This window comes from Sceloporus undulatus, chromosome 6 (genome assembly GCF_019175285.1).
Source record: "Sceloporus undulatus isolate JIND9_A2432 ecotype Alabama chromosome 6, SceUnd_v1.1, whole genome shotgun sequence".
Taxonomy (NCBI): Eukaryota; Metazoa; Chordata; class Lepidosauria; order Squamata; family Phrynosomatidae; genus Sceloporus; species Sceloporus undulatus.
In genome coordinates, this window is record NC_056527.1 from 119320597 (window position 1) to 119336723 (window position 16127).

Below are 16127 nucleotides of genomic sequence, written 5' to 3' on the forward strand. Positions count from 1 at the left end.
GGAAACTATCATTCCCAGAATTCCATCGGACTGAGTTATTATTATATGATGTGGTATGGAACTGGATGCTTTCCGCAGTGCGGATGCAGCCTAGCTAAATTTAACCAGGTGTAGCTCTTGTTTTGAGCTGTTTGGGAACCAGGAAAGAAAGGTTGCAGCTGTGGGGCCTGTTTAGCTCAAGACCAGAAAAGCCACCTGGGACCAGACCCACGGAGGCCTCTTTGGTCAAATGTCCTGCCTACACAGCCATCCGTCAACTGCCCCAAAGGGGAGCCCACCAGCTGGACCGGGGGGGGGGGGGCGGGGCAAGAACAACCTCCTGAGGGTCAGAGAGAGAGGGCTATACAGTGGGGGCCCTTCGTATCTGTTGGAGTTTGGTTCCCAGTCCCCCCCCATGGATAACGAAATCCATGGATGCTCAAGTCCCATTAAATATAATGGTTGAGTAAAATGATGCCCCTTATATAAAATGACAAAACCAAAGTTTGCTTTTTAGAATTTATATATGTTTAAAATATTTTCAAGCCATGGATACTTGAATCTGTGGATAAAAAATCTGTGGATAGCTGGGCTGACTGTACATTCAGGAGTATGTGCATGCATATGTAACATGCAAAGAAAAACCATTCACAAGAGCCAAGGGTGGTCTACTGAACGGGGGGGGGGGGGGGGAAGGCAGGGACTCTACCTTTTACTTTGAGCTATCCAATACAAATCAAACAAAAGTAGTCCCTCCACATGACCAAAGCTCTGATCTGGGATGAGGCAGCCTCCAGCGTGGAGGAGCAGGTGGTCCCCTTCAGGATGGCATTGCTTTGGATGCTGTTTCCAGAGGCAGAGTAGGGCCAGAGAGGACCCTCCCCTGAAGGAGCAGGTGAGTGGCCCATTGCTACTATCCCTCTCCCTCTCAGCCTCCTCCTCCTATTTTCAACACTGTGAAGATGCAACATGAGAGGCAGCAAGCTTTGCTCCTGGGCCTAGAGGGCATTGCAAGCAGGGCTGGGAAGGGAAATTTCCCCAGGGCAGCTAAGTCTCCACAGAAGGACCAGTTTTGGAGAGACCCTTCCTGAAGCCCTGAAGGGATTGGAGGGTGCAAGAGAACCGGTTCCCCCATGCCGCTGTAGTGGCACTCAAGAGCAGAGGGGAAGGGTGGCACGCTGGACATTGGCAGGAGATGGGGGTGGTTTAAATATAGAATGGAGACCTCTGGAGCGAAGGACAAAAGGAGGAAACCCCTAGAAGGACGGGTGGGTTGCTCCAGGAGTGTGCAAAAGTGCAACACAAGACTCTGCTTCAGCGCAAGTGGCTTCACATCCAAGGAGCAAGATGATCCTGATGGGCTTCTGCTGGGGAGGCAGGTTGGAGGGGCACAGCAGTCCCATGGGCTCGGGGGGCTCCTCTCTTTAATCCCAAAATCCAGGGATCTGGGTAGGACTTCTGCAGGTGGGGACCCTGAGTCCTCAGCCCAAAAAATACATCCTGGGACTGAGCTTTTCTGAGTCCTGTGAGGGCAAGTGTCAGGGAAGGCACGGAAGGGCACCCTTCCTGCTTGTCCCTGCAGGTACCCCCCCCCCCCCCCGGTTAGCCCAACCTGGGATCTTCTCAACTTGCGGCTGCCACCTGTCATTTCCTCCTCCTTTTCTTCTGGATGCAATGGCCGGGGAGGGCAGAGATGGCATGGCACCTTCTGCTTTCCTTCCATTCTCCCTTTGGGCCCAGTGTGGATTGGGTCCAGAGGGAGAGAGCAAGGAAGTGAGCAGCTGAGCCTTTCAAGAGCAGCAGCCTTCTCCTCCTCTAAAATCCTCAAAATGGCAAGCCAGAAGGATGGGTTAACAGCCCAGTTGAACAGTGTTCAAGAGGCATGGTCTGGTATTTGAATGGTGCCCCTCCCCCCATGAGCTGGGGGACATGGGAGTTCCGCTTTCCCCATTCATGCTTCAGCAGTTCTTGGGGGGGACAGCGAGGGTCCACTTCAGGGGCCAACTGCCCTTTGCCAGGAGGGTTGCCTTGCCTCCAGAGACAGGCACGCCCAGTCTTTGCCATTGCCAAAAAGAAGGAGGACCACCCTCATGGACTCTTGGGATCCACTGGTAGACTGAGAGGTGGTTTGCAGGTGATCAAAAGAGCTTCCTGGCTCCCCTTTTAAAAACAACAGCAAGATCAAATATGCTCCTCTCTTCCCAAATTATGCTGTTGGGCTGGAGCCACCCGGTATGCCACTCATGGAGCACCTTTGCTCCCCAAGGGTCCACTTTGCATCTGGCTACGTCTGGTGAATTTCAGGGCTCCAGGAAAGGTCCAAGCAGACCTTGCAAGCCCTCCTGACACTAGGACTGTGGGAGGCTGCCAGACCATTCGCAATAGCAGCCCCCCCAGCAACAGCCAGCAGGTCCTAGGCGTCCCCTTCTGAAGTGGTCTACTTTCCAAGTACTCACTGGTCCCAACCCTGCCTACGCTTCCAAAATCAGACAAGAGCAGTTGTGTTCAGAAGAGCATGGTAGTAGTCAGTGTGCACACAGAGGGACATGGACCCTTTCTCGTGGCACATGCCTAATCACAGGGAGGTGCTTCAGGCACAGTGGCGGGTTCCAAAGTTCATGCATGGTGGGGGCAGTGGTTGTTCATGGTTTTTCTAAGCTTTGACGCAAAGGATCTGGTGGCCAGAGTAGATGTAGGAAGCACCAGGTCTTTGTGTGTCCATCTCACCCAGCACCCTGGCAGCAGCAGTGGCTATTGGGTGGCTCCAGGCAGGATTCTCACTCAGCTCTGCCTGAGGCTCCCTCCTGGCGGCTTGCTGCTCAAGCAGTAGCCAGGCCCTGATGCTGCTTCATTTGGCTTCTAAAACCAGACCAGCTCCAGGAAGCCAGCCAGTGTCTGCTCTGAGCCAGGAGCCCTCTTTCCTCCTTGCCCCAGCCCTGTTTATTTCCTTCTCAAGAACTTCATGCCTGGGAAAGTTTTTTTTTTGGGGGGGGGGGGGGCAAGGGGATATCATCACCCACTAAGAAGCAGAATCCTGTGGCTGGGTCAGACCAAAGGCCTCTCTCATCCAGCATCCTGCACACACAGTAAGAAAACCAGGGGGAAATCTACAGGGAAAACAGGAGGAGGGTAGCTCTCTCCTGCTCAGGTTCCTCAGAAATCATGATTCTAAGGCACACTGCCTTCCATGCTGGAGGGAATATATAGGCCATCATGACTAAGAGCCACTGGTTGCCCCAATCTGTCATGGATCTGTGCAGCCCCTGCTTTGAGGCATCCGTTGGCAGCCATCACTACCTCTAGCAGAAAATAGTTCTACTGTTTAAGTATCTGCTGCCAGAAGCACTTAAGGACACTGTAACTACTAGCCTTTGATGGGTTTCTCCTCCTTGCTGCTATCTAAGAGGCAGGAGGCTCTGAAGTGGAGTTGGTGTGGTTTGCCCAGCTGAGCCCAGCCACTCTATTACCAGTGTAGCCAGCCTCCCATGTGGGAGGAAAGGGAAGGGTGTTATCAGGGGGCTACTCACAGGGACGGAATTACAAGATTCAGGAGTGGGGCAGAGGAAGGCCTCTTGGCCCCTCAGACCAGGCTGCTTTCTGCATCTTCCCTTGGAGGCACCATTTCACCCACAGCAGCTACTCTGTGGGGCTACCATATGGCTCTTGCCACCTCCTGATCTGCCTCTCTTGTCTCCCTCTCCCTCTTCCAGTGTGCACTGGGAACTTTGACCTGGGCAGGCTGGTGGCTAGCCATGAGCTGTCCCTGGGCACTAAGCTGCTGGCAGACTTTGTCTAGAGCAGAGGGTAGACCTGAGGGGTGGGGGAGCAGGGCAGACTTTGTCCTATGGGCTGGGGATGTCGTGTGGCAGCTGCCTTGTTTGCCAAGAGGGCCCTTTGCTGGCTGGCTGCTGGGGTGGGGTGGCAGGCTCTGATACCTATCCCTGGCAGTTGTGCCCAGTTGCCCACATGTGGTGGCTCCATCTTCCAGCTCCTGCTGAATGATGTCCTCTGTTATCTTTATTTTCTGGACAGTTAATCAGTAATGGGTCACATGGATGCTAAAGAAACAGGGTAAAGCGACTGGCCATCAGTGGAAAGCCCCAATGCCAGAGGGAGGTGTGGGCCTCCAAGCTTGACCCAGCTGTGCTTGTTGGCACACCATTCCCTTTATCATGAACTGAGCCCTTCTGGGATCCCCAGTTTTGTCACTTACCCCTCCTGCATGCTTCAGCAGAGGCCGCGCTAGGTCTGTGCTTGTGGTTTATTTTCTCCCAATTGTTCAGTGTGTAGTCTTCTCTATTTGTTAATCACGATCCATGATGTGTGTCTATGCATGGGGATAGGTGGCATGGGGTGGGGGTCCGGGGCAGGAGGAAAGGGGCTGAGAGGGAGCTGAGACCGGCAGGCTAGCTGGAAGCCGGGCCTTCCCGGAATTCCACTGCCCGCTGGATCATGTCCAAAGCCTCCCAGAAGAAGTCCTTCTGGAAAGTCATGAGGGGCATACTGCCCACTGCTTCCTTCACCTTGGCCATCCGCCCTTCCAGCGTTGGGCACTTGTGCAGCTGGCTCAGGTACTCTTCGCATGCCCGGGCAGCCATTGCTTCTGTGTCACTGGGCGGCACTCCAGCCTTGCTGGCGGGCAGCTCGCGGTAGGCGGACACCTCCTCAATGTCGTGGCTGGACAGCATGTACAGGCACTCGCGGGTGGAGCAGATGTGGCGGGCACAGGGAGGGACCTGCAGCGGAGAGGAGAACAAAAGGGAACGGTGTCCAGGGAGTGCATGTCCCCCTGCCCCATGGCAGTGCCAGGGGTGGGGATGGGGAAGCTCTTCCATCCCAAGGGCCACACTTATTTTCAGAGAACTTCTTGGAAGCCATGTCCCAGTTGTGAGTGGGGCCAAAGGCAAAAGGAGTGGGACCAAAATGCTACTGTATGTTATGTTATATTTATTTGTTTAAAGTATTTCTGTATTGCCTCTCGCCCCACAAGGGCTCCCAAGGCGATGAACAAATAAAAAACAATATAAAGTTAAAAACAATGTTAAAAACATATTAGAATACTCTTTAAAAATGCCTAAAAGCAGTCTAAAAACAGTCCTAGGAACCAGTTTTCAAACAGGTAATACAGCAAGATTGTTACTGTCAATTACTCAGCCTCAATTTGATCTTTTAAAATGTGGAACAGAAGCAGCATAGAAGCTGGGAAGCAGCCAAAAGTCACAGGGGAAAAGGTTGTTGTATCTGGAGAGGCCCAGAGGGTCAAAAGGGGATCATAGGAGGGACAAAACTCAGTTCTGCTCCAGGGGATGCTGAGGGCCTGGAACAGGGCCTGCAGACTCCAGAGATAATAACAAGCTTAGATTTAATAAGCAGTTTTTTTAAAAATTAATGGACTTCCTATAGATAAACTGGCATGAAACCATACACTTTGCAAAATGTGTCTGGGGTTTTTGCTAGTTAGAACACTGAGCAGTTTTCTGAAGCCAGAAACTACTCCACGTCACTCCTGCTTTCTGCTGCCCAGGTCCTGGGTGCACTTTGGAAGTGCTTGAGGATAAAAGAGGAGGAGGAAGGCAGGCAATCTGCTGAGTGGTCACATCTCTGTCTTGTGACTACTGGAAACCTCATCAGGGCTTGCTGCTGATCTCTAGGCATTCAGCAGAAAATGGGCAAGTTATTTCCCTTAATAAAGAAACAAAACGCAAGCTAGGAGGAACAAGTCAAATAGGAGGCTGGAGAGGGAATGATAGGAGCTCAGATCCCAAGGATTCCCTGGGAAGGAGAGGCCCAGGGATGAACTGAGGCTCTGAAACCTTGTCTTGTGTCCATGCTACATACTCCATGCGAGTCCAGTCCAGCGCTCAAGGGGGCTTCATTACATGATTTAGCCCACCATTCCCTGTCCCGCTTGCTCACCTTGATCTGCAGCCGAACAAAGGAGGCACTGCCCTTGGGCCACCCAGGCAAGCGTCCTCCCGCTCCACAGCCACAGCCCATCAGGTCCTTGCTGAAGTCCGCACTTTGGCTCAGCACCAGGGTGTGGTTGAGGCCACACCAGAGGTCAACCGGGCACTTGAGGTAGTGCACCTGTTAGCGGGAAATGGGCAGAGGGGGTTACAGAGAGATCATCAGGGTATGGTGGAAGACTGTCCCCCCAACACACATTTCTTATGTAGACTGCTTTGTGCTGGCAGCGAGAGTTGGTGGTCCACAAAGACTCCCGCCCAGCTCTGCTGCTGTATGAGGGTTGTGGTCAAAGTTTGGAAACAATAAGTCACAAGTAACATAGTTACCTCTAAAAGCAGTTTAACAAGGATGCAGCACAGCTACATTTCAAATGTAACTCAATGAATAAGAGGGGAAGTCACTCCACTGGTGTAAGAAGCACAGGTTTCTAGTTATCTGAAAATGCTACCCTTTAAAGGCATTTTGGGGGCATTCTGATATTAATGTTTTGAGATTTAAACTGCGTTTATCAACCTTATACAGCTTATTTTCCCTCTTAAACATCATGGGAAAGCAACAAGCAGGTCAATATTTAACACGAGGGGCATTCCTCCTCCCATCACAAGGAATAATGGCAATGGGATGCTTCTCAAACATAATGGCAAGAAGGAATTACTTTTCAGAAATAACCTCCCTGGCTCTGTGGATCCTGTGAACAGAGAGAGGCGAGACTGGCCCCAGTGCATAGGAGACAGAATGAGGGGAGACTGTCAGGAGCCCAGCACAGAGGGTTGGGGTGTCTGGTTCCCACTTATATGTGCCACCCAGTGCCCTGTTTTAGGGAGGGTCCCTTGGGAAAGGGGCAGGCCGAGAGAGAGGCCTCACCTGGGCTGGCTCCCCACGGTCTATCTTGTCCCCCGTGCCTAGCTGACCATAGCGGTTGTTTCCTTGCATGAAAATCCGACCAAACTCGTCCACTAGCCCCAGGTGGTTGTAGCCAAGGGCGCAGCTGAGCACCTGGAACAGAAGCAGAGGGGCAGAAGGGCTGAGAAAACCTGACCCACATTTGGGGCCCAACAGGTGGAGCAGGAAAGACGATGGCAGTGGGAGGGGAAGGGACAAGGCAAGGCTCCTGCTGGTCAGCTCCAAAGCCAGCCTTCAGTGCCCTCAGGACTTGCCCTTTCCACTATGCTTGAGGGCCGGTGACCAGGAGTGGAGCAGAAAGCCAGAAAACCTTGGCCCCAACCCTGAATTGTGCAAAGTCTGGACCCCTGGTTCTCCAGCTGCTCTATGAATTGTTGCTCCTCTAAGAAGTGGCTGCTTGTACAGGCTATGGCTGCCTAGGATCAGGCTTCAGGAGGCAACATGGCACTTGCAGCCTACACAAGCCTCACAAGAGGCTTTAGTGCCTGGGCAAGGAAGGGGAGAGATGAAGGTTCCTGGACCCACCCACCCCCACCCCAGAGAAGCTGAGAAAGGCCCCAGATCTTGGGGGCTCCCCCCAGAATCCTCTCCTGCCACCAGTTTCCTATATGATCTGCTCCTGCTTCAGCAATGATTCCCCCCCCCCACCTCCCATCTTGTTCCATCTGCCTGCCTGCCTGCCTCCCTGGGGTGGGCAGGGCCAGAATTACTGCAGCCCCTTGAGTTACCTTAGCTGGGAGAGAGAGCGCCAGGGGCATCTGCTGATCCAGTGGGTCAAAAGCATGCAGGGTTCCAAAGAGGTCACGGTAAACTCCGGGTGAATGGACCTCAAAGTACACGGTGCCCTCTTCTGCCGGGGAAGACAGAAGCAGGGTCAAGCCCAGCCATGCAGGGAAGTGGGACTCCCCCACCTCACAACACCTGTACAACCCAATGGAGAAATGCAACTTCCTGAGGGGATGGATAAAGGATGGTGGGCTCTCCCCAGGGCAGCCTAGCAGAGGCTGGAAAGAAGGGCACCACTTCTACCCTGGCACTGATTCTGTTCTCTCTACCTGCTACTTGCTCTCTGTGGGCTCTCTTGCCCACTTTTTCAGCACATTTCCTGTTTCCATCTTTCTTTGCTTGTATTTCTGGTTCCCCCCACCCACTGCAAGCCTCCTTTTCACAATTCCCACAAGTCCCTTCTCAGCCTGGGGCCTCTCTCTCCCAGAATCACTTCTAAGCCCCCAAGGTGTGTAGCTTAACCGCTACTGTCTTTATTCCATGCAGAAAACAGAAAGGAGACAACCTCCATGTGCTGCTGGATGATCCAATCTTTATTCTTTTAAACAGGTCCATAAGTCATAACTAAGGCTTCTGTAGAGCCTGAGGCTGTCCTCACCAGCAAGGGAATCTTTTGAGTTACCTGTCAGGTAGACTGCACTGCTCTGGTTGGAGTGCATGTTGCGGATGGAGACGTGGGGAAGGCACTTGGAGACTTTGCGCAGGGCCAACTGCACTGTGTAAGAACGTGGCTGGTCCAGCTGAGTCTCATTTACCACCAGGCTGTAGATCTTTCCTTCCTCTGTGGATAAAGGATTGCCCCACAAAGGGCAATGATGGGGAGTGTTAGGTGGCCTCATTCAGACAAGCAAAAACAAGTGGCATTAAGGAGTTGCATCAGGTTTCTAGAAGGAAGGAGGGGGCTCATAGCAAACAGCTTAAGGGCTCTGTGCCTGTTCTGAGTATAAAGTAGTTCTTCAGTCCTCCCCTTCACCCACCCCCAAAAGAAGTATATATTTAGTAGGATCATGTGATGATCTGCAGCTAGAGGGGAAAAAATACTCTTGGGGACTTCAACTCACAGAATCCTCCCAGTCAGAATGGGGATTTTATAGGATGCAGTCCAAAAGGCACAGTCTTTTTCATCTCCATGCTTTGGTCATGGGATCCCACCACCCTCTGGTGCCAACATGGGCTACTCCGTGGGGGACAGTAACACCCAGCAGAGTTTGAAGCAAATCCATTGGCTCCTCATTGGAGGGGAGCATCTTATTCTCCCATCCCAGATTGAGCAAGAGCATGTGGGGGGCACACTTCTTGAACTGTCATCAGGGTTGCCATAGGCCTCTGCGTCTTGCTAACTCTGTGTGCCACAGGGGCGGGGATGTGCGAGGTCAAAGGGGCCAGGGGAGGCCAGTCTCTGGACTCCTCCACTTACCTGTCAGGAGCAAGAGGGACCTTTCCGTCTCCTGCCCCACCAGCACAATCTGCTTGAACTTCATAGAGAAGTGGAAGGTCATCTTGAAGACCCGCTGCCCGCTGGATTGCAAGTAGACTTCCACGCAGTCACAGAGGCGTACCCCAGAAGCTGTGCCAGTGCCCTCGCTGCGGCCTGAGGTGGCTGCAGTGGCTGAAGCAGTGGCTGGCTGCTCCCGAGAGGCCAGCACATACAGGTACTTGCGGTAAACCGTGTCACTCCGGGGGTCTGTGGCAAACTGTGGGCAGAAGAACACAAGCATCAATCAGTCTGGAAACGGGGATCTAGAAGAGGAATAATCTAGGAGAGGAAACTTGAAGGAAGGAAAGCAATCAGGAAGGGCCAGTCTGGATATCCCCTGCCCACTTTGGGAGAAAGGTGGCATATAAATGAAGCAAATGATAATAAACAGGGGTTGACCAGTTGTCGGTCACTGTAAGAAAAGTGGAAAAGGTGGGTGACAAGTGGACCTGAGGCCAACATGTCTCATTCTTTGTTTCTGTCATCTGTGCTCCCTTCCCTCCAGTCAAACTGGTTGTCATTCCACCAGATTTACATATCATGGCGCCAGCAAAGCAAACAGGCAAAAACCCAAACACAGCATTGCTGCTCGAAAAGTAAGGCACACGTTTTGCACCCCCAAAAGGAAGGGCTCTTTTGCTTCTCTGTGTATGTGCTTTCAAGTCATCTGATGACTTATGGTACCCCCAGGAATTTCATAGTTTCCTTAGGCAAGGGATCCTCAGAGGTGATTTTGCCAGTTCCTTCCTCTGAAATAGAGCCTCCAGCACCTGGTATTCAATGGTGATCACCCATTCCATTATTAACCTGGGCTGACCCTATTTAGCTTGCAGGATCAGACAGGATCTTAGGTATTTAGGCCAACATGTTTTCTTCTGGCAACAACAAATTCAGAAGCCTGACAGTGTAGTGTGTGCCTCTTAGCTGCTCACCTCTGTCTTAAAAACTGATATATTGCAACCAGAGCTTCTCTAGGCCTTCCCGAGGCTCCATCAATTTATCCTCAAGCTGCCTCAGGTCCTTTTGCCATGTTTCCCTCAGGGGAAATGAAGCTCTCCCTCCTTCCCCACGCTTCCCTGGGTCATGTTACTCCAACCTGGATTGTCTCCTTGTCATTTGAGCTATCACAAAAGTAAAGCCACTGAAGCCAACAGAAGGGCTGTGATGGCACAGCAGAGAAAAGGACAAGATTTTATCAGCAGAGCCTGGTGGCGTTCCTATCAGTGCGGATGATGACACAATGCCCAGTTTTAGTTTGTTGTTGTTGTTAACTGTCCTAGAATACACACTTGGAAAAGGCCTGGGAGGTGCTGAACTCTCTCCCTGAAGCAGTTTCCACAGTGGCTTGCTGTGTCCAGCACTCAAACCATTACACCATGCTGGGTCCCAAGGTTTACTAATTTATCTATTTATTTATTGGATTTATACCCCACCTTTCTACCAAACTGGGATTCAGACTTACTTAAACGTTGTAAGGTAAAATATGCTGGCAATTTTTTTTACCTTGCTTTTTTGCCTATCGCACAGGCCACTCCTGGAATATGGCTCCTGAGACCTTGTCTGGAATTGAATTTGGCCCTTGGTGGTAGAGGTGGACTTAAAAGAGTTTTCCCACCTTTGTGTTAAAGGGGGGGGGGGGGGGGGGGTAGATCTTTCTCCTTTTCCTTTCTCTCCTCGGGTTGAGGGAGAGAAATAAAGACAGGGCTGGAGCATAGAGATGGTGGGGACACTCCTGCTTTTTCTTCTCTTTCTCTCCCACCCCTCCTTTTCAACTGCTTCTGACAATGCAGGGCATTCTAGCCCTCTTCTGCCCCATGTTGGAGGGGGAAGAAAGGCCTGTTGGAGGCCCAGGGACTCCCCCTCCTTAGCACTTACGTCTTTGGCACTGCGGCACAGCACCATGTAGCGGCAGGCCCGGCGCCACTGAATGTGTCCCATGTTGGAAGAGACCAGGGCATTCTTGAGGAAGAACAGGGTGCCGTTGTAATCCAGGATGAAGACGTGGTCCTTGGTGGGCAAGAACTTCTGGTAGCCATGAGAGAGCAGTGGGGCAACTGTCTTGCTGACAAAGTGCCGTCGGCCGCTGAACATCTGGAAGTACAAGCCCTTGGTGTCTGTGCAAGGGACCCAAGGGCAGGGAAATTTGGGTCTGTCTGGAGGAGCTAAGACTCCACACCACCGTCCCCTTCCCAGTATGCGGGAGCCACTTTTGAAGGAGAGAAATTCTCTTCTCTCTGAATTACTACAGCTCAGAAAACTCGGTTGGATTACAGCTCCCAGGATCCACCAGCCAGCACAGCCAGAGGGACTCTATTAGCCAAACATATAACAATCCTGAACTCTGAAAAATGGCCATCCCACCTTTCTCTTGTCAAAGCACCACCATCTCCCATGCAAAGCTAGCCTTTTCCCACATGCAAACGCACACACATACACATCCTTTTCTTTGTGCAAATTCCTTCCTGCTGTCCCTCCCACCATTTTCCTTGTTACCCCCCCCCCCCCAAAAAAAAAATTTACACCATGCTATACTGACAGTTGAGGATGGCTGATCTCTTCCAGGGCCGGCTGCCCCCTGAGTTCTCATCCCGCAGCCGGGGTGAAAGGCGACGGCAGATGCGCTGCCAGACCCCCTCGCTGTCGCACACCTCGTGGAAATACCGACAAGTCTGGCTGAGAGCCACAACATCCCTCACAGGCAAGAAGGAGATGATGTAGTACAGCTGGAGAATGGGGCCAAGGGGAGACAAGAGCAGGGCCAGCGAGGCTCAGTTAAGATGAAGGTCATCCTAGACTTTGGACCCCACAGCAGAACCCTTCACCCATCTAATCCAACCAGGTTTACGTACCAATTCTGGAGGGAAGATCTGGATAGAGGTAGAATTTCCTCTGCTTTTTTTGTCTTCGGGGCTCTCAGTGGATGAACTCCTTCGCTTCTTCTTGGGTTGCTGAAAGCAAGGGAAAAAGAGGTGGTGAGAGCGTGAGAACCAGAAACCATCTTACTTCCACATGTTTACAGCAAAGAAAAGCACTCTGTGCCAGACCTCCTTCTGAAGAATCATGTACCTTAATAAAAGCTGCACAAAGGGCAGGATTTCAAGAAGTCAAGCCTCCCCTTATTCCCAGCAGCTGGAGATGCAGCAGCAAAAGTAAAGGAAATAAAAAAGTGTGACTTGTACATCTGCAGAAGCTGGGGAGCATCCAATGGAATCCACAGAAGGAAGAACAGCTACATCCCAGGACACTCAAAATATTCCTCTTTCATTAGTAAAAAACCCAATTTCCTGTTAATAAAACAACCATCTTTTGAGCATCTTGTTCCTTTTGTTGAATATCTTGTTACCTGACCCTTGTCAAAGGCCCTGGAAATGTGTCAGGAAAGTCATAACTTCCTTCTGAACTAGGAATTGCCTGCACAAAACAAGGGTCTCCACGGTTCTTTAAGGGAGATCCGTTCGCCCAATGCAAAGCCACTTTCACAATCCCTTTTATTTGCTGTGCAGATGCTAGGAATGCTAGATGCGGGGTGCACTTCCTTGGAAGAGCACTAGGGGGCAACCGCGCCCTTCCCTTAAAAAGGGGGACTGTTTCTGCCAAAGTCATCTTTATTTTTGGGGAACAGGTTCTCTCCTTCCTTGCTTTGGGTGGATGCTGCTATGAAGTGTTTTTTCCCTCCTACTAGAGTCAATGCATGTGACAGTTGTTTACACAGCTAAGGAAACATGGGTTGGCTTTTATTTTTTTGCAGTTGCTTTGCTGTGTTGACGCAATGGCCTGAGGCACGGCCTCATGATTTGACTTCCTTTCCAAACACTTTCCCCCCAAAATGTGGTGAATCAAAATCTTGACATATTCTGATGAAAGGCAAGAAAGTCTGCTGAAATAGCCAACTTGTGTGGATCTCTCCAAGCTGCAATAGAAATATCATGCAGAAGCTGGCCTGAATCTGGCTAGCCGATTTGCCTTCAATCTGCAGATGCACTCAAGCAGCGAGAGAAGCCACAGCCCTGTTTGGACTGTGTGCAATCTCCGAGAAGAAGGCCTTCCAGCTCAAGCCTCTTCTTCACCCTTCCCTGCCCTCCCATTCTCACAAACAGCCCCACAAAGGCCTCCTCCCTGCCTAGTGGGCAAAATAGAGCATGCTCACTCCAAGGGGCTCCTCACTGCTAGAGATGTGGGAGAAGCGCTGGAGCTTTCTCCTTCTGAATTTTCGGGCGATGTGCCTGTCGCTCATCATGTCTGCCCGCCCAGCCATAGCCTGCAGGGTGGGTGCGAGTTCTCAGACCCACCCTTGCTGCTGGGACCAGCATGGCCAAGGCTTTTGAATGCCTCTGCCCACAAAGTCAGTCACCCCGGGGGACATGGCACTATGTGATAATGGCCTGTCCTGATGGCTTCACAGAGCCTGGGGTTTCCCTGGTAACTAGGGAACTGTGACATCAGTGCCCACCTGGGACTGCCTTTGTGAGCCAGGCACTGGGGACCCTCCTGATCCTGGGGTCCAAGATCAGGCAGGATGTGTGTTGGGCTCTGGATCGAGCAAAGAGCTTCAAGTGGGAGCAGAAGCCTGTGTGGTCTGGTCTGTCTCCCAAAATCTCTGATGCGCATGCTCAAGGGGCCATGGGACAGGAGAGAGGCTGGGCCTTTCTCTTCTTGGAGTCAAAACTAGTTGCCTAATTGTTAGTGATTGTTACCTACAAGATTTCTGCCTTGCATTCCAGGTGGCCTTAAACCTGAAAGGCTGAGAGACAGAGGGTGGATGAATCAGGACCAATCCTGTCTCTTGTGTATCACACACACACACACACACTGTGTTGTGTGAGTGTGCCTTCAAGTCACCTGTTGATTTATGGCAACCCCATAAACTTCATAGGGTTTTCTAAGGCAAGGACTCACACTCAAATGTGCTTCTGCAGTTCCTTCCGCTAAAATATAGCCTAGTATAACCTGGTATTAGTTGGCAGCCTTCCCTCCAAGTACAGTACTAACCATAGCTGACCTTGCTTAGCTTCTAAGATCAGATGGGACCTGGTGCTCTTTGGGTATTTAGGACCCTACATAGACTATGCTGACTTATAATTGTGAAATGCAAGTAGGGTAGGATAAATAAGCTAAGGTAAAATAAGGTGAAGTCATTAACTCTTGGGTTAATGGGGGAGTATGTTAGCTTTACTCGTTTAGTAGGGAGTGGGATTCTGGTCCTACTTATTTTGGGGATGAAAGGAAAGACAACTGGAGAGGGGGAGATCAGGCAGGCCTATGTGTATATCAGTGAATGGATCATGATGACATGTCTTTGAAAACTGCCCCAGAATAATAAAGATACAACAGGCATCTTCTCACTGACCAAAGCAAATGCAGCATATGCTGTGGCCAGATTTAGAGTTTTAATCATTCCAGGAACCTGTCTCTTGGATGGTTTCACCTTCGGATCTTGCCTGCTGGCTTGTTGCCTACTTCTCCTTCCCTTCCAGAGAACTCAGGGATTCTAGATCCTGCCCTTTAGTTCCAACCCAGAAGTGCCCACTCTCATTCTAGAAAAGGCAGGTGTCACAGGATTTTTGGCTTTTGTCTCCAGACCCTCTTCTTTTGTCTGCCAGCCCTCCCCTTCTTACCAGCGATCAGCACCACTTCAGGCTCTTTTCAATGGCTGATTCTTTGCTGGCGTCCAGAGAGGTCCAATGTGGATGGTAGGATTAATTCTTGCACCTGATGAGAACTGGAGTTCCATAGATTGGAAAGCCACAAGCAAACACTATGGGAGCAGAAAAAAGACACAGGTTACCACAGTTCAGCTGAAAAACTCACTTTAAAACATAACCTTATGCCTGCTTGGTTGTACTTTAAGCTCCCCAAAATCTGTAATCTAACAGGCCATAGGGACTTTATCCCCTGCATACTTCAAGGTATACAGACGGCACCCAATTATTGCTAGCAGGAAACAGGAAAGCTTGGAAGAAAATTCTGGAAGGAAGTGCTAAATCGAGGTGCAGCTGAGTATTAAGAAGACAAAAATAAGGACAGAAAATGTACGTAACTTTAAAGTGGGCGATATAAGCGCCTACATTTTCTGTTCCTTGGCTCAACCATCAATCAAAATGGAGACTGCAGCCAAGAAATCAGAAGCTTTCTCAGACAGACAACGATGAATGAGCGTGTCAGACAAAATCTGTAAATGTACAGATTTCTCATTGGATACATAGTCAAGATCATCCATGACATTCTGATTTCTAGGTAGGGATGTGGAAGATGGACCATTAAAAAAGGGCGACGGGGGGAGGGAAATGCCACTTGAAATGTAGGGCTGAAGGCCACCAACATTTTGCTTTGGTTCTGTGTCCTTCCTTCATGGCAGGCCCTTGTGGTCTCTTCCAAGGCTATGATTCAATGGTTCCATGAAAAAGACTTAACAAATGGGCCCAAGAGCAAATCAAGACCGAACCTTGCCTAAAAGCCAAAGCAACTAAACTGAGGCTATCGTACTTTCGGTATATGATATCATATAATATCATACTTGGGAAAGAAAAGAGGAAGACCGCAATACAGGGGCACAGATGCCACCAAGGAAGCCCTGGCTTTGCAAGACCTGGGCAGGGCTGAGGATGACCGAGGGAGGATCCGGGAAGTCTCTCCTCCGCCACAAAGTCGGCGCTGAAGATGGGACGCTTGGCCGCCTACTCCCTCCTACGTTGCTCCTTAGAAACCTCACCCAGTCGCTCTTTTAAAACCCGTCTCCTCTTTTTCCTTTCCCTGTTCCCATCCCACACAAAGGCGACGGAAGCGCAGCTCTGGCGGTGACAGAGAGCGGTGGGCGCCAAACTGCGTGGCCGCGCAGCCAGAAGGCAGGCTTTGCCGAGCCGAGGACAGCGACAACTGCGTGTGGCGTGAGGCTGCTGTGACACAAGCAGCAGACAAGCGGTGGGCAGCCAGCCCCCTGAGGCTGTGGATGAATGCCCCTGCCTTCCAGTTGAGCGCTTCAGGGAAGCGGCTCTGCCGAAAGCCCTGGAAGAGCAGC

At 51.1% G+C, this 16127-nt stretch overlaps 1 protein-coding gene across 1 annotated transcript; it reads right to left on the bottom strand.

Annotated features, from left to right (window-relative positions):
* Window positions 1-493: 493 nt before the first annotated feature.
* On the bottom strand, window positions 494-13453 carry FBXO24 (F-box protein 24). Its single transcript, XM_042471858.1, has 10 exons — window positions 13260-13453; window positions 11962-12060; window positions 11649-11835; window positions 10988-11226; window positions 9053-9329; window positions 8258-8416; window positions 7578-7699; window positions 6811-6942; window positions 5896-6066; window positions 494-4715 (listed from the first exon to the last, which is right to left on the bottom strand). Exons 1-10 carry the CDS (start codon window positions 13365-13367, stop codon window positions 4386-4388), a joined length of 1824 nt encoding a protein of 607 aa, XP_042327792.1. The 5' UTR covers window positions 13368-13453; the 3' UTR covers window positions 494-4385.
* Between the last annotated feature and the right edge of the window lie 2674 nt (window positions 13454-16127).

Coding starts and splice junctions, on each gene's coding strand:
- FBXO24 (XM_042471858.1), bottom strand. CDS start 13,367: ATGGCTGGGCGGGCAGACATGATGAGCGACAGGCACATCGCCCGAAAA. Junction 11,227..11,648: donor GAGATCAGCCATCCTCAACT/GTCAGTATAGCA, acceptor TCCCTTGCACAG/ACACCAAGGGCTTGTACTTC. Junction 8,417..9,052: donor GTCCCTCTTGCTCCTGACAG/GTAAGTGGAGGA, acceptor CTTTATCCACAG/AGGAAGGAAAGATCTACAGC.